At 52.9% G+C, this 21775-nt stretch overlaps 1 protein-coding gene across 1 annotated transcript in view; it reads left to right on the forward strand.

Annotated features, from left to right (window-relative positions):
* LOC119108327 (proton channel OtopLc) overlaps positions 1-21775 on the forward strand; it is a 45619-nt gene that overhangs the window by 15712 nt on the left and 8132 nt on the right. The window contains exons 2-3 of the mRNA XM_037231904.1: positions 2094-2144; positions 17471-17723. Coding sequence (XP_037087799.1) covers positions 2126-2144; positions 17471-17723 — 272 coding nt within the window. The 5' untranslated portion in view covers positions 2094-2125. The remainder of the gene's footprint in view (positions 1-2093; positions 2145-17470; positions 17724-21775) is intronic.

Below are 21775 nucleotides of genomic sequence, written 5' to 3' on the forward strand. Positions count from 1 at the left end.
ACGTCTCACATCGCGCAAGTTTTTCTATTCAATTGGTAACAATCAGAGATCTGTCTCCTTTGTGATGGACCATCACGTATTTTTGTTCGGTTCTAGAAAAGCTAGAGACTCGCACCTTTTTGTGGGGAACCCAATGCGCATACCAACCAGGTGTATATCAGTCAGGTCGTCATTCGAAAGCGTTCGGGAGAGGAAGCAAAGCTAATGTAACATGTGCTGAAATACAGCGAGAACGCTTTTGAACAGTGTGCAGGTGCTTGTACCGTATAAAGTGGTTTATTGATCGGCAAGCACTTCAAACGACGGTTTTGATTAAAATCCTTAAATTCAAAATGAGGTATGCTTCCGGTATGATCTGCTTTGTGAATTGTATGTAAGAATATTTTTTTACGCAGCAAAAACTGCTTTGCAGTTTTCTTAATTTTGGGGTTGTCCTCTCACGTGGAAAGATGACAGATATACGTCCCATGCCCCTCCTGTGCTGGTCTACATGCATACGCGAATGGTGAGAGGTCCTGTTACGAATTGATTGAGACGTAGAATTAAGGTGACGGATGGAACAACTGCTCAAATTACCTTCCTCGCCTAGCGTTTTAGTATGAACACCACGTTTCGGTCGTCGGCCTTTGTCGGGCTACTAGGTCCTAGGAGGGACTCGATGGTGGTCGGCGTTCAGCCATGTATGCATCACAAACAAAACTTTCTTTGGAATTCTGGAATTCGAATCGGAGTTTTCCGATCACCGCCCGGCATTCTACCACGCACCTGACATTTCAGTTACGCAACAGTGTGCCAGACTCAGGAATATTACCTCAAACTATTTCTCCACAAAGTGGCCGTCGACCGGCAGGCGACCGAAGCCGATAAACAGCAACGGGCGGTATTTGACTCTCGCTGAAGGCGCAGGCTGAAGTCGACCCTGCGTTTCCGAACATGTGGTGCAGCGACGAGGCCCACATCCACTTGAATGGCCCAGCACCCAGAACTGTCGGATGTGGGCCTCAGAGATTCCAGGCATCGTGCTTGAGAGCGCGTTGCGTAATTCAAAGGGGGCAGCGTGGAGCACAATGAGTTCCACGTGCCTCATTGGATCCTCTTTTCACGTGGAGACGGCTTTACGCCCACAGCTGACAGGGCGAGGTTCGTTGGCATGCTGGAACGCTTCCGGGGGCAGATGGATCAAGAAGCCCAGGTGAAAAGGGAGACCGCTTGGTTCCAGCGAGACGGAGTGACCCCCGCACACGTGACCTTGACCTGGCTGGAAGGCCTCTCAGGATTGCGTACTGCGCATCCTCAGCCGAAAGACAACCAGTCTCTGACTCACTTCAGATCTAACCCCACATTTTCCTCAATGTGGTTACTGAGATATCAAGTCTACAGGAAGAGTCCACGGCGCCCGGTGGTCTGAATGGGGCTATCGGCCAAGAGACGCGCAAAATCACACCTGGAACGTGCTCCAGAGTTATCGGTGAAGTGGCAAGGCGTGCACGCCTCTGCCTCCTACGACAATGGAGACATCTCGAACGCGTGCACGATGCAACAACGCATGACAGAAATCTCCATCGTCTTCTGAAACCTTCGCGTGGATACATTTGCTCACTTGGCCTATCATCCGTGTGCTATCGGCAGGTGGTTGCTGGATATGCTTTCCTCTCCACTCTGCATAACGCCATGCAAAATCCTGCATAACAGCTCCGCCAGAACTTCAGACCCCGTTTGGAATGGTTTGCTGTGTTCAATGATGGACCCGGCTAAGCGACTGCAAATTGTCAGGTGGTGACAAATAAAACAACGTTAGCATGCTATTCACACCACAATTTATTTACAAAGTTGTCCGAATCTCCGTTCACGTGTGTAAATCTGGCGTGATTGCTCAAATTCACTAATCAAGCGTTCTAGCCAGAAATATTTCACTTTATGACTGCAGAAAATGACTGAAGTTTCTTATTGCAACAAAAGTCGTAACTTGCCCATGCCTACGCGAGGAGAGGCTACTCTGAACTTGTGTTTTTATTCTGTGCCGGAACGGCATGAAACGACAGCATAGATTGCATCTTTACCCAGATGTTACCGAAGGATATGTTTCGTTTCAGGTCGAGCCGAAGCACCGAACGAGACGAACATCATGGAGGACGTCAACCAAAGTAAGTTAAACATGCGCATTGGTTGATCTTGCTCATAAAGTAGAAGCGCTTCTTTTTAGCTCGTAAGAAAGCAATTTCCAGCTTCCAAGGTTTTCAGCCCCATGCACACAGAATAAATAAGAACGATGATGGATGTACACGTAAAGCAACGGAAACAATTGGAAAGATATGTTACAGCCAACGTCATGAACACAGGATTGTCGAACTCATGATGCTAAGCGTTCGGTGCTCATCCAAATTGTGTTCTCACCACATTCGCCCCTACCAGTTGTTTTACAAAACAGAGGAGCTTATTAAGCGAGTTTCAACGCTAAATTACTAGGACTTCGGCACCTTCAACGCATGTTAAACCGCCCAGCCCGACCTGGTGAGAACCCACTTTCACGATATCTGTGAAACCACTACGACCGTAAAAACGTTTCAATTGTGGAAAAGCTGACAAGGCTGGTTGGTCTAAGCCTGATCGTGATCTCAACAAACAGGAGCCACAGCAACATTATACCAACGCATTTTGACGGGGAAGAAAAAAAGACAATCACACAGGCATTAGTACGGGCTGTCATGCGCAAGCTTTGACCCGCATTATGGGAGTAAACCATAAATCCGTCCCCGTCGTGACGTATGTGGAGATTGATGTGGGCATCTGGGCGACCAGACCAGGTAGTCGCGTGAAACTACCCGCACAGTGTGGACAATAATCCTGGCCAAAGAAACTGATTCACCTCAGCAACATCTGACTCAAAGGTGCGCCGGCAACAGACCGGGAGGGCGGTCAGTGGCGTGTCTTCCGCTGCAAGCCTCGTATTCGACAAACAGTGCTTTAGCCGAGAGATAACGCGCCATGCAAGATGTACTAGGTGTATAAACTGGTTGATTGGACCGGGGCCAAAACATTGCTGTTCTTTCCCATGCTTTGAATCATAAAAACCGAAAACTTAGTCACTCCAAATTTATTCATTTCCATCAAGTATAATCGACTGGCCCAAGGCCAGCATCTAGCCATTATTCCAAGCGACGTCTTTTGAGAGCCAACGCACGAATGCTGAACATGAGATATCTACGCATGATCGCATCGTAGAGAAGCGGCGATAGGCTGTCGTACCTGACAAAAAATATCAGGATACAGATGCACCAGTTTCTACTGGTTAGAAAAAAAAATACATTGGGAAAACCGCCTACTGACATGGACTCTGTCTGTAGCAACTCACCCCTGCTCTCGCGAGTCGCACGCAAGAAAAGTCAAACGTTGTAAATACCTGATGCATAACAATGCCAGTGGATATATACATAACTCTCTGCTTTTCTTCCATTTTGCGTGTAGATCCCATTCCGTACGTTTTGACACAAGCAGGTAGTTGTATGCGCATTCTGGCACGCACTAGATAATAATGTCTTGCTTCATGGAATGAGTTATCATCATCATAAATATCCCATAAATTGCTCAGAATCCACGTTTCACCACGAATACCGGACAGCCAGATGAAAGCAGGGCAGTTTTCATGCACCTCCAGCCTCCGAATTATTCGAGAGTCTCTTCACCCCGGGAACAACTGTCACGCGGCACCGGCATCCCCCGTCCGTGCGATATAAATCGGCCGTTCACCAGTGGAGCAGAACGTCTGGACGGCCGGTTTTCCGGTGCGGCACCGCCATCGACGTCAAAATGACCTCCGAGTCCCATCAGAACGCGGCGAAAGCTGGCGGACGTATCGATCGGAGCAGCCGAATGTGTCACGCCGGCCGAGCCGCCAGGCGCTGCCGGCGCCGCCTGACGGCCCAGGCGGTGGCCGGCCGGCCCGCCAGACCGCGTGCTGCCTCCGTCCCGGCCGGCGCGCGCTCCGACCGGCACACCGCGCGGCGGCATCGACGTCGTTCCCACGAGGCGCCGTGTCCGCGGATGGCCGCCGCTCTCCGACGTCGGCGGTCGGACTGAGAGCGGCCGAGCGCGGCTGTGGTGTGGTGCTGCTTTCCTGCGCCGCGATGCGGTCTCTGGTGTTGGTGTCTAGTGGCGCGTCGCCGTCTCCGACGCAGTCGCCGCGCCGGCGTTAGCGCTGCGGCCGTGTGTTCTCCGCGGACGGGATCGCGATGGCCACTGAGGAGGAGCGCGCCAAGACGAGGACGCGCGAGGAGCTGACACGCAGCGGTGCGGCCAGTCGGGCCATCGAACACTTTAACCGGATGGCGGGCGCGGCGGAGCCGGAGCGGCGCGCGTCGGCGCGGGCGCAACCACCATCATCGGCACACGTGCAGGAGGCATAAGGAGCGGGGCCAGGACCGGGGTCCGCGCGAACGCCGCCACTGTCGAGATCGACGCCAAGGCGCCCAAGACGCCGACATTGGCCTACGAGCCGATCGAGGTGTCAGCGAGCCGGGAGGCCGGCGGCGCGGGTGCGCCCGGCCGGGCTCCCCCCGCCGCCACGGCCCGCACGGCCCGACCCCCGCCCCGCCGACGAGCCCCGACCGGCGCCCGTCCAGGCTCGCGCCGGCGCCGACGAACCCGCGTCGACGGCGACGAGGTGCCGCCGGCGCGCGAGATGAAAGGCGGCAGAGCGTCGGCAGACCGGCCGCCGGACCGCCGGTGGAGCAGCTCTGGCCCCAAACACTGGGGAGGTAGGCACATCCGACTGACAGTCATCCCCAAGGTTACCTTATGACTGACAGAATAGCATTATTGTGACCTCTGCATGGTTTCGCACTCCCAATGGCTGACGGCATGCATTGCACTCCGTGTAATCGTCCAGCAATGGCTAATTGTCCATCGGAGGGAGGTTTCCCTTCTCCTTCGGTACCAGGCTACAGGTCGCCACGGCCCGACCTCGCCGCGTGATTTCCGGCGCGAAACCCATCGGTCGTGATTTTCGCCGCAAGTGGCGCGCCGCGGCCTCCACGTGAGGCGAATCGGCGGCGCGCGCTACGCGGCCGGCCGGTGAGGGTACCGTTGCGGTGCAGCGCCGCTCGGAGAGACTTCACGGCCGCTGGCTGCCGCCGAGATGGTTCCGTCGCGCCGGTTAGCGGTGCGCGCCGGCACCGTTCATGCATACCCTCGGGGGCCTCAAACCCGGCGCGTGGCCGGCTGCCGCTCGCCCTGCAGGCGAGGCCGAGCCGCGGCTGGCCGCCCCCGTGGCGTCAGCGGCTGGTCCGGAGGAGGTGTGTGTGACCGGGCGCAGCGGTGCGACCGGCCGGCAGGCCGCAAGCTGCCGTCTGACCCTCGGCGGTTTGAAGACCGCCGACGCTGCCGCTCAGCGCGGCCAGATGACGGCGGCCCGGCACGATCGCATTCAGACGCCAGTCCGCACAGTTAGGTCCGGATGCTGTCTGAATGCGGCAAAACCGCCCGCTTTGCGTGCCGTTTGGCGCGCTAGCGGCAGCCCATCTCCCGACCGGTGGACGCTTTGTATTTGGGTCTTGGCATTCGGCGGTACGGCGGCTCGGGAGGCATCCTGCTTTTTTCCTTCCCGGTTGCTGATTTCGTTCCTGTGCTCTGCTGACCCATGCTGTGCGGCCGTCATCAGGGGCAGCTGATTTGCGGACGGCGGCTCAGGACTAACTGATGAACATTAGAGCACTTACCCGGCTATTTCGGACGCATTTGCTTCGAATTGGGTCAGCGACGGGACCGTCGACGGGGCGCCTCCGGACTCCAAAGCCAATACGCTGCGCCGGCTGCCATTTCGGAACATGGTTATGTCAAACACATGGCTGCGGCTCGCCGTGGACGGCGGGGGTAATGAGTTTTCGGCGGACATCAGACAGCTTGAGGTGCTGCGTGCGGTGGCGCGCGCTCCACTTGGGCCGCCGCTCGGCCGGCAGCTGTCGGGTGGCTCTGGCCACCCCGGGTCCTGCGGTCCGAGCCATCAGCCGAATGTGGAGTCCCGTCTCGGTTCGTCGAGCAATGTCTCATCACCGGGGAAACAAGGGCAGGACCCAGGGATTCCTGGACGCCCGTGGTGTTGACGTCGAGATGCTTGTCCTCTTGTCCTCATGAGCTTGTCCTCCCCGAGTGACCCACCTTTCCTGACGATGTGGAGCCGGTCAGTAACTCTACTGGCAGCTGAGGATGAATGTACTACTAAGGATGTTTACTGGTGTAGCATGCGGTGCCGAATCTTTTCTTTTGAATTGCTAACTATGAGCAGTAAGTTATGATAACAAGTTATATGATTTATATTTTCACGTGAGCTTATCTCAGGTCTGATGCGAATACCTTTCGCTCCCTGACGCAAACGATACGTTTTGTTATCAGCCTAGAGGCAATAATATTCAAGTAACGTCATGGTTGTGCGGTCATTGGGACTGAACTAAACCTAGTCCATAAGTTATTGAGTGTCATACAGCAAAGGCTCTGTATTTTCAAGCATTCCGTTTCTTGCAGATGATCTTTCTCACAACCCCAAACCTTACTATGGGGTACAGTTTTAGTGAAAAGTGGATGGTTTGATGTGTTTTGACTCGGCATAGACTTCAATTGAAATGAAGTATGCATCACATAACTTTGTGTACACCAAATAAACAAACAGTACTTTGTGTCCTTTAAAGCAGTAGATTGCTTGTCTCGCAACTAAAAGGTCATCTCACTGCCTGAGGCAGTTTACTTTTCTTTGCAGTCGTCATTTGGGTTCACAGCAGCAATGACCATGAAGCAATTCCGGTGATGTATGGCAGAATATTTCCCCGCCATCATTCATTTGTACCTAGCTCAGCTGTAACGGATCTCCTGACAGGAGCAGACAGCAAAAACGCTTAAATAGATAGCCTCTGCCAAATAAAAAATCCTGTTGTCCATTTCCAACATGATGGCCCGATGTACAACGAGCTAGTGCATACACGATAGAACGTTGGCAGTAAAAACGCGTCCTATTTCATTTGCCTGGGCGGCGAAGCCTCACACAAGTTGACCGGCCATTGAGAGCTACTGCCGGCTCGATGGGGCGGGACTCCACAGAGGACGTCTTTCACTGGGAAAACATGGCATTTCTTTGTTATGTCCAAGTTACGACAACGTTTTATGTCCCTCCCATGCCCACCAGTATAAATCTTCTGCCTGATTACAGGAAGTGAAACCATCGGGTTTCCAAACTCAACCGGTTTCATTCTTGTCATTCTGAAGAACCTTGAGCATGCCACACGCAAGCGGGCCTGGCCACCACCACCTGGCCGCACCGTCTCCGTCCCCCCCCCCCCCCCCCGACCAATCGGCGCCCGCCAGACGTGTCAGGCGGGTGGTGCGGGCGCGCAGAAGTCCCGTACACGGCCGGTGACCCAGCGGCGTCGGCGGGCGGACCTGGCCGTTCCGCTCCACCGGTCGCCAGTCTGGGTCAGCCACTGTCCGCCGGCCAGCGGCAGCGCGGACTCAGCCTCGATGTCGCCCACAGCGGGACCGCTCATCTCCGGCGCCGGCCGAGCGACACAGGGCTCGTGAGGGCTGACCGGGGCAGGGAGAAGCCAGGCTCGCTGGATGATTAGCGTCCGCCGCAACAATAGGTCCTGTTTTTTATACACAATGGGAACGCATTCCTGATTTCCTAACAATTTGCTTAGCGACAATCGCATGTTTACATTTAGCGATAGGACGGTTCCCCGATATCAGGCGATATAGCCAGCCTTTGGTTTTGCTTTTTAAACTAAAAGCAAAAACCCGCAGACGTAACCTTTTTCGCCTTGTGTGCTTCTACTACGAACTACGAACAATGTAAGACCAGGGGCTTGCAAATTTGGTCGTCGCCCACCATTCACCCAAACGGTCTGAACATGCCTGAGCTTTCAACGTTTCTTGCTCGGTGCTTCTCGTTTGGTTGAAGCTGTTTTTCGTCACGAACAAGCTCTTCAGTGGCGTGATGTGCAGCATCTGCTGCTGTCCAGCTGCACTGTGGCATAAGCGACGCCACGCCTGACGGGGTTTGGTTTCTCCATCGGGAGAAACGTCATTTTTCATAGTTTCCATGCACGTGAGACATTACGGTACCGCGTTAGGATCCCTGCACGGGCAGGACTTTGAACCGCCTTTTGTGTCGGGCAGCACGGAGAAGTGAAAACGCCGCACAAAGCAGCACGAGCCATGAAGTCAGAGTGAATGGGAATTAGGCAATAGAGTTGAAGAGGTGAGGTTTGCTAAGGGAAAGTGTCGCCCTGCTAGATTGCGCCACTCTGTAGGTGATTGCCACCCCTTCAACTGCAGTTACCGATGACATGTCGCTGGCGTATGCATGAAGCGCTTCAACACGAAGGCGTTGTGACAAACGCCGTCAATGTTACATCATGAATACATCCGGACAGAGCAGGTGAAAACGAAATCACAGATAATTGTGTGCTCTCCTCTCGTCGGTGAAACAAGGTGGCTTGGTACACACGGTATGAATCGTAACCACTTGAGTGATGTTTGGAACGGTCTAAGTGACACCCACTATACATAGTCATAATGCTGATACTAATAACTTAGTTGTTATTCGGGCTACTCGCTTTTTATTGACTTTTACCTACCGGAGAGCCTTTCTTCTAAAAAGTAATACTCTTTGCTGCAAACACGAGCTCCGTCATCCAGGTTCTTCCCGAGTGACTGCCTCCAGTGCTAGTACCAGCAGGTTGTAGCAACATTAACAGCATGGCCGCCATTATATCGGGATCTTGCTCACTGAATACAAACGGACAACATCATAAGGGCTCACTGCTTCCGGTAGCAGCATGGGGCTGCCATTGTCTCAGTGCTGCGCTTCCGGCAACAACATGGCCGCCATCATCTCGCGTGCGCATCTCGCAGCAACATGGCCGCCATCATCTCGCGTGCGCATCTCGCAGCAACATGGCCGCCATCATCTCGCGTGCGCATCTCGCAGCAACATGGCTGCCGTCCTCTGGGCGTGGCCGGTCGACCGTCACCCCTGACCCAATGACCGATATGGCATGGTTCGCCGCCGCCGGGCAAACAGAATAATCACACGGCTGGTTACTCGCGAGCGGCGTTCGTGGGAAGTGAGAACACCGCGAGCACGCTCTGCCGGCGCGCCGCCGGCTGTGGCTCCGCCTTCTGCGCTGCCTCCGACTCTGGCTTTGGCCCCGGCTCCGTCCTTTGTTCTGTATTGGCTGTTCCCCCTCTCTCTCGCTCGCTTGCTCTCTCGCTCTCTCCCTCTCTCGCTCTCTCACTCTCTTGCCCTCTTGCTTTCTCGCTCGCTTGATCTCTTGCTCTCTCGGCCCCTTCCTCTCCTTCTTTCCTCCTCTCTTGGTCTCTTGCTCGCTTGCTCTCTCGCTCCCCGGTCGGGAAGGCTCCCGCTGGGTCCGTTTCGTCGCCCAGAACATAACGGAAGTCATCCCTCTGCTGGTGTCGGGCCAGAGCCATGAATTGGTGGGCCATTGAGGTCGAGGGAAACTATGTACGTAAACACTGCCGTCACCGCTCCAGAATCGCTGGTAATGGCATATCAGATGGCGTCTGTCGCTTTCGACTGAGAGCGAGCTGTTTGTTCCTATCGTGCCTCTGGAGGATATTCGTCATTTTTCCGTGAATAACATCACTTAAACTATGTTGTTCGGAATGGTAGTAAGCATGACAAAATGGTTTTACGAACATGACTAATATCTATAAATATGCCGCCGTTCGCGTTTTTTCAGGAATAGAACCCGCTCTTGTGATTCATGGGGCCTTCTATTACGTGACGCTGTGATATTTCTTTTCACAAAAGACTTCATAAAACCACACTCGGACGCACACAGATATCCCAGGGAGTGCATACTATTAACGGAAGCATGTTCAAATACAGCAGTGCAGTACCACTGGTGGTTGTGATTGCGGCAAGTACCATAAGTAGACAGAAGTAGTCGTCACATGCTTCTTTATTCACAAGATACACGCGTAGCTCGTGTACAAGCCAATGGGCTGTTCTAGGCAAATCACATTGGTACCATTACGACGATTTGTGGCACGACAGTTCATTGTCAGGCAGTCTGGGCTGCTGTCCACAGTTGGTGACTAATGGAGTCATATCAGACATACCCGGGATCTGGGTTGGCCGACTACCGATGTCAAAGCTTTTCAAGACATTCGCGATCGATCACTCACGAGCAACGAGGGTGTCGACCCAGATGAGGGGAATTCGATGAATGGAAGGAGAAGAAAGGGACAGAAGGTTCTCACGGCTGTCAGCAGTGGATAACGCCGCCATAAGGATGGTACATTAATGACCGAAAATGAAGCATGACACACAAGACATGCTGCTGTCGTCGCTGGTTGCGGACTTAGACTGCTGGGCTAATTTCGCGCACAACGAACCTTAAGTTGCTTAGGATCTTATCTAAATCGTGGAGAATCCTACTGGCTGAGACATGCGGAGATATAGCCAGTCTCAACCGCCTGGAAATGCTCGCCGAACACATCGGGATAACCTGCCGGCGGTTTGCCCGCCACTGAAATGCGGTCATTACTTTGAGACGACGAGCACCGACCGCCGCATGAAGACGTGGCTAAGGGATCATTAGAGACGGTATCGTGCTAGCACATTTGGTATTGCATGACATCGGGCTCGACGCCTTAGTTGCGCGTGCATTGTTGCAGACGTGCGCGCTGTGGAGCACTCACGCTCTGAGGTTTATATACTGTGAGGGGCGCACAGTAGAACGCAGAGTGTACAGACAGAAAAATATGTTGGTGCTTGAAGTAAGGTCGCGGCCTCTTGTCTGGTATTACCTGCTCAAGTTCCTGCGTCGAATCAGTGATGTAGTTTGCATATTTAGTTGGAATGAGGAGCCCCCACACACATACATTTTCAGGCGAAACCCATAGAGAAACTCGTTTGTTGGTGTATTGTGGGGTAGGTTTTGTCATTGTTCACGGTTCAACCCTCCAGCTCATTTTTTAAACCCACGCCCCCGGTCGTGATCGCTGTGTCTCCTGTGTTATCAGGCTACAGAAGTGTCAATCCAAAGGCACTGTCAACCGGTGGTGCGAATGGCGCAGCGCGATCGCTGACAGAGGGCTCAGCTCGTCCGCACACTTGCGCACATGCTGTTCTACGATGGCTGTGGCAATTCCTGATCGCCGTTTGGTCTACGTTAGAGATCAACAGTGTGGTATTGCTTACTCCGCGTTGTCGCCTCGTTCTTGGCGAGGCGACCATGCAGAATACTATCCCACGGCAGACAGCCTTTTGCACCAAGCGGCGACCCCCAAAAGGATGACAGCTGCCTTCTGTCCCGCGACTTATCAGTGTTCTGTACACTTCTTACAATACTGGTACCTCCTGATTGCACATCAGTCGTGCCATCGTAAATAATCGTTTTATATGCATGCCAACGGACACCACGCATCCAGACGGATGGCGAGGCAGCGACCAGTCCAGCCCGGTTCGGACACGCGCTTGTCTCGCTCCACTTGACCCTCGAGGCGGCTCTGCGTGACAGGATCGTGAGGTCAGACGACCGCCTAGACAGTGGTCGTCACCAAATGCTCACTCGACCGGCGCTATCGCGGAAGATAATCTCCGAGTCGACGCGTTTAAAAACGTAGTGTCGCAATCGACCAGGCGGAAAGGGCGAGCCTGCCAGGCTTGCGTCATCAGAACCACTTTCGATGGCATGTTTAGTTCTCGTACAATAGTAAGCAGCGTTCGCCACTTTTACGGCGCATGCTCATTACTCTTCCCTCCTCCCCTCCCCCCTCGAGCGTAGAAGACAAGGAGCACCTGCGCATCAAACACCACCTCTCGTCCACTGAGAGCAGGCCAGCCCCGCCAATTGCGCAGTGGCGCAGCCAGTAGCTCGTCCAGGTGGGACGCAAGCGAACCAGTCCAGTCAGGGGCCATTCAGCCAAGGAACCGCCTTTGTTACTTAAGGGCACTTTTTATCCGGAGAATTGTTAGCCTTGGGATGCTATTTTAGGTCTCGGGAACTCGTTTCATGTTTTTTCACAAGAAATTCTGAGCATTCCTATGGGTGTCTCAAGCTGCAAAAAAGCAGCAGAGCTCACGGCTACAGGGCATTTCACCACCCCAGGGACTCGGGGGTGGTCCCAAAGGTCCCGCCTAGCTAGACCACTGCAGCATGGTGCAACCGGTCTTCAAAACAGTCCGGAGGCTATCTTCCGTACAACACACTGCTCACTACTTGTGCAGATGTGCAGCATTCTTTCGAGGAGAGTCGCAATAGGCTTTAGTTCCAAACGCCGGCGCGCTCACAGAGTGGCGCTGCGTGCCAGGCACGTGACTCGCTAACGCCATCTGTGAGCGTGATTGGCAGCCGCCTCCTCGAATCGGTGCCTGCTGTCGGCACAGACCGCTACTAAACGCTGTTCACTTCACGGTGACCGCACAACTATTACATAACTGCAGTTGGCGGTGGCGGGTGGCCTGTTCCCACGCCGCTGCCGGCGCGGCTTTAGGGACTGTTTTACACCGCACAGCGCGTCTGGGTTCGAGTGAGTCACGGTACCCCTCTGTGCCTCGAAACTGGGGCGTGCGACAGTTTTCAAGTAGTTGTTAATTAGCTCCTTAGCCAGCAGCTTTCACCAGTCACAGCTGTGATGGATTCGTGTACGAATTACGTAAAGGCTGATTCCTTTTAGTCCAAACGTCGCATACATCTGAAGCAATCGGGTAGTTCAGTTTAATGCCTGTAATCAGTGAGATTCGAAACCAGAACCATGATAACACCAAATACTCTAACCAACAGCGGTCTGCTTCGTCAAGCATTGCCTGACATAGCGACGGAGAACAACTTTTCCCTTTGGTTGAATCGTTGCTTGCCTTTTACCTTTCAAAAACTCTGTGACTCTGCAGCTGTAGAGAATGCGTAGGCAAAAAAAAACACTAAGAAAGAGCTGAATAGGAATATACTTTTTGATCATTCATTGCATCACAAATTCACCGAAAATCGCCAGTGGTAGCTTATTTTATAGCCTCATGCTTCATTCTTAGCCTCACTCCTATCCTCTAAATGGTGTCAGGGATTTTGCTCTTTGGAAGAGCTCAAACTCATGGTCATATTCTTGGCATATAACCGAAGTCGCACAGGTGGTCATTCGTCCAGACCCGGTGTGGTGGGCGAGCATCAGCGCACCGGCTTGCGTCTGATCACATATCATCAAGAGCCGACGGTTCCGAGCTCCCTCTGCTAGCTTTGATCATGGATGGCTTCCTCTACGCCAGTACCCCATGGCAAGTGATCAGTCAGTAAACGACCGCGCCGTAAAAGCTTAGCAGTCGAGACACGATCACACGGCAGCTGCACATGTCGCACGCCAACTCAGCTGTAACACGAGTGTGAACGCTACACCGGCAACCGGAGATCGATTCCGCCGTGTGCTTCGAGTCACGGTTCCAGAGCTCCGGTCATGAACGATGCGGCCGGCGTCACCCGTTGGGCGGTGACCAGCCTGCCATCTGTCGGTCGCCCGGGGCACTGCGGCGACCGCGGCGCCGCCTGTTGGCCGCCGGCGCCGGCTGTTCGCAGCGGCCTCGGCAGGGCGGGTGCGGGACAGTACAGAGCGAGCTGGAGCTGGAGCCGGAGGACAGTGGTCTGTGCGGAGCGAGGTGCTGCTCGGGCGAGGGGGAGACGGGCAAGGTAAACTACTCCGGACTCGTCTGCTGCGGGTTTGTCGAGCGGTAGTCGAGGTAAATGATAGGAGATCCACCACAGAGTTAAAAAGTATATCGATTGTATATGGTGTTCCTGTCCATGCTACTCCTGTAGATGTTCCGTTGTATTTTATGATTTTTTCCTTTGCATTTGGTTTTTTAGAGGATGGGGGGGGGGGGGGGCCTGTTCCCGTCCGCCTGTTGGTGGTGCCCTAATAAATATCTCTGAAGATCCGTTCCTTGCACCGAATCCGTCACACCTCGAACAACTGGCAGCCATTCACAGCTTCGCTACGGCTGTTTTTTTTCTCGTGAGCCGGTTTTGCATTTGACACTCATCAGGCATGTTTGTTAGAAATATACAGACCCAGTCTTGCTAAAGTGATCCATTTTTACCTCTGCAGAACCATTTAAGTATTGCATCTGGTTGCGTGTCTGCTTTGATCTCTTTTCATTCTATGGATGCAGCCTACTTGCATTCTGTATTAAGCAGCCGGGCGCCCACACGTCCCCTAGCAACTGTCTTCACTGTAATCCTAAGCTGTCTAAGCACCAGGTCCTTTACCGTCCCAAGGGACATGAAGTAAAGAATACGATACATAAACAGGGCTGGAGGGCGTGAGTGAGCGAAGTTGAACAAACTGAAATTACCATGCAGGTCTTGTCATCCAGCGGGCTTAGACAGCGCTGATCTCACCTGACCACTGTAAATGAGGCAGGGTTTCACCACATATCACCCTGTCCTGTGAGGCGGCACGTCTGTGGTTACCACGTGCACTGGATTGTTACGAACTGCTGTTGGACCTTCCCGATGTTTTCCGGTGTTTAACGTGAACCACTTTTTTGTATCAACCGACTGCCTTCAAGTCATCCCCCAGCCATGTCAACGCTCTTTTAAGCGTGTGAAAGGATTTTCCTTCTTTGAAGCCCCAACTCTGAGTGCTGCAGGCGCTGTCGCATGCAGCGACTACTGTTCGACATGACAGCTGATGCTTCTAGAGTTGCTCACCAAGTTGCATAATGTACGGGTGAACAATTCAACGAGTGCATTCTCCGTGCATGGGTGGAGTGGTGTCCAGTGTTCTCTGCACTTACCGGAACAACAACACGAACAATAAGAACGTGGGAGAGGACAGAGGCGCACAAGCACGAGCAGATGACGCTCGGCTCCCACCCAGTTTCCATGTTTAGGCAATTAGGTGGCCGTTCGCGGCGGAAGCGTGGGAGCCTTTTATCGCGGCCGCACTACTCCATTGGCCACAGCTGAGCTGTGTCTGCCGTCATCAGTCACCGTCATGCTTGGAAGGCGATTACAATTCCAGCCTCTTTTCTCTGGTGTGCGACCATGGTTCCAATCTTCCCGGGATTTGTGCTCGCCAATGTTTATTTCCAGGACATATTCAAATGTGCAGGCTTCCATATATTGAACTGGGATAAGACGAGCAGCATTTTTGGGGCTCTAAGAACAAAAAACCTCTATTTTGACGTTCAGATTTAAGAGGTTGTTTGTTTTGTTATTCTCTGCACACGATGAATGGCGCAAAAGCCGCAGATGAAAGTAGACGCAGCAGCATTTGGGCTCTATAAAGGAAATGGACTTTGATTTGATCAAGAACTTTGTCCAGTGACTTAAACCACCCTGCTGATCTTTGGAAAGATGCTACCGTGCAGTTTTCCCGGGCCATCTTGTTTGGAAACAAAATGTATTATTGTTCATTTAAAAACAGCAACTTTAATGTGGACCGTGTAGCTATTTCGCACAAAAGCTTGGAATGATTAGATATCCAAACATATAGATAAAGGTGGTGAAACTTAATTACGGTGCAACTGGAACGCATGCCATTTGAATGCAGATAACGGAGTTGCGTGGTTAGCAAAAGCGAAAGTCTGGAGGAAATGATTTCTTCTCTGGTGGCGCCATTTCTACAGATATATTTCGCAGGTGGGCAGACTCACGTGGTACGCACGTTCTGTATTGCACAACAGTCTTATCAGGCTGGATACATTGCGTTAGACTTTGGCGGAAACAAGGACATAAGTTAGCCAAGCTCGTAATTCATGCATTAGAGAATCTAAAACTGCTGATGCCGGTGAAAAACTTTCGCCCATTTTACAACATTTCAAATCTGTCGCGTACAATACAGCAGTATGTCCCTTTCATGACAGACACAAGAAGGTAGCCATGCGAATTAAGTTAGTGAGTCTTTCGCAGTCTATAAAGTGGGTCCATAATGCTATACTCCCCCTGTTCTAGCTGCCACACCAACCTCCCTTAAAACGGACATATGTTGGTACTTGGTAAGTTGAAATTTGCTTCTCTCGTCTACTTAACAAATAAACCTCTCTCAGACTTTGTCACATACGCCTCTAAGTGCAGACCATTGAGAAATGACGTCTGCAAGGAGGTGCTCTATAGGCAATGCAGTTTGCAGGACGTTTCGTAGCTTTGTGTTTAAATTTTGGATATTGCACAACCCAACCTGGCTTTACTTTAAATGAGAGTCAACAGAAAAAGCCGTGTAACTAAAGGAGTCATGGAAAACATGGCGACAATGCTTTGAAAACACATGTTAATCCTGGAAGAGTTTTTCATCGGAAGAGCTCTAGGATTCCTAAAAATTCAGTGATGAAGTATCTTAGGCTACCTTGATGTTACCTCAACCACTATCTATTACGTTTAACCATTTTAGATAAATCTTAGAATCGAGTGCACACCACCCAGGAAGATTTAGGTCTTCTTTAACTACTCTTTTTAATAAATCTAGGCCCAAAATTTGTGTTGGATAGTTTCCTTGCCCGCAGTTCATGCTAAGCAGGGCTTGTTGATTGAGCGCTGACCCCACCATACGGTTAAGAAATTTCAGTTGAACGGCAGAGTTTTGTGTCGGACGTTTGGCGTGCCACAATGCTGGACACGGACCGCCCGTCCGCTGACCTTACCTGAACTTGAGAGGCCGCTGCCACCGGCCACAGACCGTCCCTGCTTAGCGCAAATAACGAGCACCAAAGCGTCTCAAACCCACTCACTCCGCCGCGTGTATGCTGAATGGCGGGCGCTGGAGCCGATTGAGCTCCGGGGGCGGACAAGGGAAATGCTGACTGAAGGCTCAGGTTTCGAGCCTTATTCCAGGATCGGCACAAACGTCTCGTTGCGGACAGCAGCTATGTCTAGCAGGACAGAAAGCGTCCCAATGGCCGCGCGGTGCTGGCCGCGGACTGGCGCGAGCCTCCCCCGGGAGCTGAGCGGCGGGCGCGGGCTCGGGCTCGGCGCGGGCTGCTCGCCCGTCCGGCGTGGTTCGGTTTCGCTCCGCTGGGCGGCGCGCGCAGCGGGGCCGATCACGGCACGCCCGGCAGCTCCCCGGTCCAGACGGCAGGCCGGCTACCATTGTGGCGGCGCTTTGGGAGCAGGGAACCCCGACCGGAACCCCAGCCGTGACCGGTACCGGTGGCCGGCGCATGGAGCCGTCTTGTGGCCAACAGTTTACGCGTGTGGGCGGAAAGCTGGCAGCGGCGGACGCGCTTTGAATTTAAACAGCGTACCGGACGCATGACGAGCAGTGGTACAAATGAATGTCAGATACAGACGGGACAAAATTCCAAACTTTAGCGCTAAGGCCCAGATGGGTGTTGCGCTTTTTGCGCATATGACGCACCAGCGGTGAACGGTCGCGTGTTTTCCAGCGCTGTGCACCTTTTCGCAGGTGTGAGCCACTCACAGCCTGCGACTGTGGACGGGGTCTGTAGCCTGACCCGTTCGTCTTGTTTCAGCGTACAGCGACAACCCGGACCGGGACAGTTTGGATGGCAACCTGCCGTCTAGCAGCCATGGCACCAACCCGCCGCCGGCGCCACCTCTCGGACCCCTAGCCGTCCCCTCCAGCTTCACCAAGGGACCCAACGCCAAGAAGAAGCACAAAAAGCTCAAGCCCGACGACGACAAGGACAAGGACAAGGACAAGAAAATGAAGCGCAAGGACACGGAGAGCGGCGACGCCGCGCCCTGGGACCAGACGGAGCCCTGGTAAGTGTGCGGCTGCGGTGAAAGGACCATTCGCGTTGCTCTGGTGAGCCAGTGGAAGATGTTCACCTAGTTTGAATGGTCACGTAAACATGCTGCAAAGAGATTCTGCCACAAAAGCTCGAACATTTTCCCGAACGAACTATGTAAAAAACTATTACTGGCACTTGTGTGCAAATTTTTGGGTGGTTAGCCGCCTTTTAAAGCTTTCACTACGTCTGACCAAAGAGGCAGTAGAGTGTCGAAAACTTGCAGCGCCAGTGCCCGGGTGCACCAACGGCCCAGAGGGTCCTGCATGCCGCCCACAGCATTAGCGAGGTAAGGGCCGGAACAGTGCACGTAATTGCACCACGTTGGGGTCGTAATATAGTTCATTCACCTAAAGTGGGCGAGCGTGACACGGCTGGCGGCGCGAGCACACTGCCGTAACCGACGTGTCAGCATGTGCAAAGAACAGTGGATTGCTGCCTTCAAAATATCGTTCCCGTGAAGTTCCCGATTACCGTACGTCGCCAAAGCTTCAAAGTAAGGGGGTAACACATTTGATTGATCGTATCGACGCATTGCTATTTATTGAAACAACAGCTGTATCACGCTGATTATTTAACGGCTTTGACTGAACTTAGCTGAACGCTTTTATAACTGCATGGGATTCTTTGAAAACCAGAGGATATCATCAAAAACCATCACTCTAGAACGTTTGAGATTTAGTTTGACCGTGCGATCATCATTCAGTGATATTTTTATGGTCTCTCTTGATGACTGCCAAAGAAGCAAACCAACAAAAACTGGCCGAAAGAAGAAAACTACTCACATGCTACAATATTCACAGCGCCGTTTTACTCGTTATTGCTGTGGCTCAGTCTGCGGAAAATTATCTTACGATTCATGGTGAGTTCAAAAACCAAGATATTACTGCAACACGACACACGGAACCCAAGGTTTGTTTTTTAATGAGGGCAGGAGACGGCAAGCGACAAAGGCTCCCTGATTCCAGAAGCGACCTGCACGCGGGACACAGAGAGACTGTGCATGAACAAATTTTGCCTTTTGCCCCGAAGATCTTAGATTACTTCCGGGCTGGATGAATTGCTTTTTAGATAAGGCAGTAGTAATAGCCTTATCCCTCGGAGAAAGACCAGGAGAATGGAGATATTTAACCCGACTATATCTCCATTCTCCTGGTTTTTCTCCATTTTGCGCTGAACATTTTTCACTTATCTAAGTGAATATTGTTCCTCGCTAATGCACTGAACACCTTACGTAATTACTTTTTGATGAAGGGCAAGGAAGGAGCTACGGTAAACTGGCTTTGGTTATCCGGCGCAAAGCAAGGGACAGGAGGGGCTACGCTACGTGAAGCCGGCCAATGTTGTTCGGCATCAGCACAAGACAAACACATTCGGAGTCACGTTAATCCGGACAATTTCGTCCGGTAGCAACTGCAAAGTAAAACCCGAGACACACGTATGGTATTCAGCATGCGCAGTTCATGTGGACGACGGGACCACAGCGCGTCATCGCAGCAGTGGCTCCCCGCGCGGCAAATGGCTGGGTCCCGGCTCCGTGGTGGGATCCACCAGCGACTGGAGCCGGACCGCTCCCTGTAGCAAGCGGGGGTCCAGCGCGACCTTGTCGTGCTGCGTGATGTAATCCGGTAAAGTCCTCACTAGAAAAACCCGGAGTCCTAAACCCGTGGGCGAAACCGGAACGTTCTTCGTCATCGCCACTCAGGCGGGCCACCCGCGGTGCCAACACGGCGCGTTGACTGGGTCAGCAACCGTGTCCTCTCTCCCTCCCAAAGACGCGTGCACGATAACCGGCGACCTGGAAACGGCGGCGACGCGATCCGATGGATATCTGGAGCGATGAGAAACACATCTAGGCTCGCTCACTCTCCCCAGCCGCGAGCACCACCGTGAACGTTGCTCCCTGCCTTCGCGCTCCCTGCCTTGAAATATTTCTGGCCGGTGCTAAGAGCCTCGGTCACGGCAGACGGAGCAAGTGAGCACGATTTGGTGCAGAGGGTGTGACTTGTGATCATTCATAAGCCAGCGGTCGTCGGGCTCTGGCGGACCAACTAGCGCATGCAACTGCACCTCTGGAACGGCCCAAATCGCCGCTCGTTATGATAGTGGGAACATTGTAGATAAGACAAGATTCGCACGTAAAGCTGGGGCCTTTGAACAGTGTTGTATTGACAAAAAACTTACGGAGGCGAGGCAACGGAATGAACAGCTACCGCTGGAGACAAGCATGGGGAACACGCGCTGCAAGTGTTACTAAATACAAAATTGTAATAACACATTCATGTCTATATTTCTTGGCCCGATGTGTGTAATAGCTTTCAGTGATTCTTCTGCAATGTGAGGCACAAAACGACGTAGAATGGGATACAACACCTGACTAACGACAACGACTGATGAGACTGGGACCGTTATAGATAGCCGGTATGTGAAACAAACACAAAACGCTCTAAACAGATAAACACTCGGCGATTCTGCGTATTCGTTTCAATTAAATTACTGTCAATAGCGTCACGCTTTTGCTGCGTCTTTGCATCACTTTCAAGTGCGCTCTATTTGTCGGTATTTGCTGCAATGGCGTTGCGTTTGGTTGCACTATGTATCGTAATGTTCCAAAGAAGTCATTAGTTGAAAGCTTGAGCAGCATCCCGTGTCATTTCGAAAAGCGTCTTACTGTCGAAAAGAGTGTAGATAAGTTTTAGGAGCTCATGCTGCTGATTCCCTTTCGTAAAGCTCCAAAACAACGCCTCCCTTCGGTGCCTTCAACCTAGCTGTGTTGCCGGCGATCGTCTCGCACTGGGCCAAAGAAAGACGATTCTTCGAATATCTGATGAATTGACAATTACGACATAGCTGAGTCTGCTGGATCTCTTAGCATTATTATAGATTTGTCTTGGTCCTATCGTATCATAGTCGTGCTATATCACAGGCAGCAAAAAGCCCTCGGCCCTAATCCCTGTATGACAGGCGCCCAATTTATCTTATATTCATCACAGCTCAGCAAGGATAGCCATCATTTCATGCCTTTTAAATTAGACAGCACTTCGTCGAACGTAGCACTCCTGGGCACTTACTATGGCGCTCGGCAAGTGATCACATCACTGAGCTGCACTGCACTGAGCTGCACTGAGCTGCTCGGATCCCAGTGCGACATGACGACGAAGTTGGCAGTGATAATCTAGCAAGGATCAGCAAAATGCTAGGTAAAAATGGATGGAAAACGTGGCTAAGAAACATCTGGACTTATCAGTTGTGAGCTCAGATGTCTGAGATCACCACGTGTTCAGTTTGCCCCGAACGTTTCCAACGAGCCGTGGTCATAGGCCGCTTGCGATGAAAAAGTAAAAACACCCGGCGTGGAGGGTACGCCCTCATTGGCGGTCTCATTGCATACTATACTAACTTTGAAGGTATGCCAGGCGTATGTGTATATCTAAGAAATCGGGCTCAACTGTTGCACCCCTGCACCCCTGTCTTGACCGGGCTGAGTCAACTAGACCGAAACGCATAGCTGAGGGGCAAGACCATGGGCAACGAGAGCGGTGCTCCAATGAGCCATAACGTCTGATCAGGTCGATCAGATCGCTTCCGCCCTGTTGCTGCCGAGCCCGCCCTGGCTTGGCGGCTGGGGCAGCCCGTCACGCTCCGCTGGCGCCGGTGCGAGTAGGGAGACGGCCGGCGGGGGGTGTCGTGTGCTGACCCGGTTGCGCGCGTAGCCAGCGGAGCGGACCGGTTAGCCCACTAAGCAGCGGGGGCCACGGCCGCGGCGCGCCCCTACTCACTCTCTCAGAGGAGAGCGTGGCGGCTGCGGTGTGATCCGGAGTGTCAGACGGCGAGGGAGAGCAGTCGCTCTGGCGTGATCCGGGGTGTCAAGCGGTGGAGGAGAGCAGTCGCTCTGGCGTGATCCGGGGTGTCAAGCAGTGGAGAAGAGCGGTCGCTCTGGTGTGATCCAGAGTGTCAGGGGAGTGAAGTGACGCGGCTCTGGTGTGATCCGGGAGTGTCTGCGTGGTGATCCCGGCCGGTAGGCAG

The sequence above is a fragment of the Pollicipes pollicipes genome, unplaced genomic scaffold, assembly GCF_011947565.3.
Source record: "Pollicipes pollicipes isolate AB1234 unplaced genomic scaffold, Ppol_2.1 Scaffold_6686;HRSCAF=7923_pilon_pilon_pilon, whole genome shotgun sequence".
NCBI lineage: Eukaryota > Metazoa > Arthropoda > Thecostraca > Pollicipedomorpha > Pollicipedidae > Pollicipes > Pollicipes pollicipes.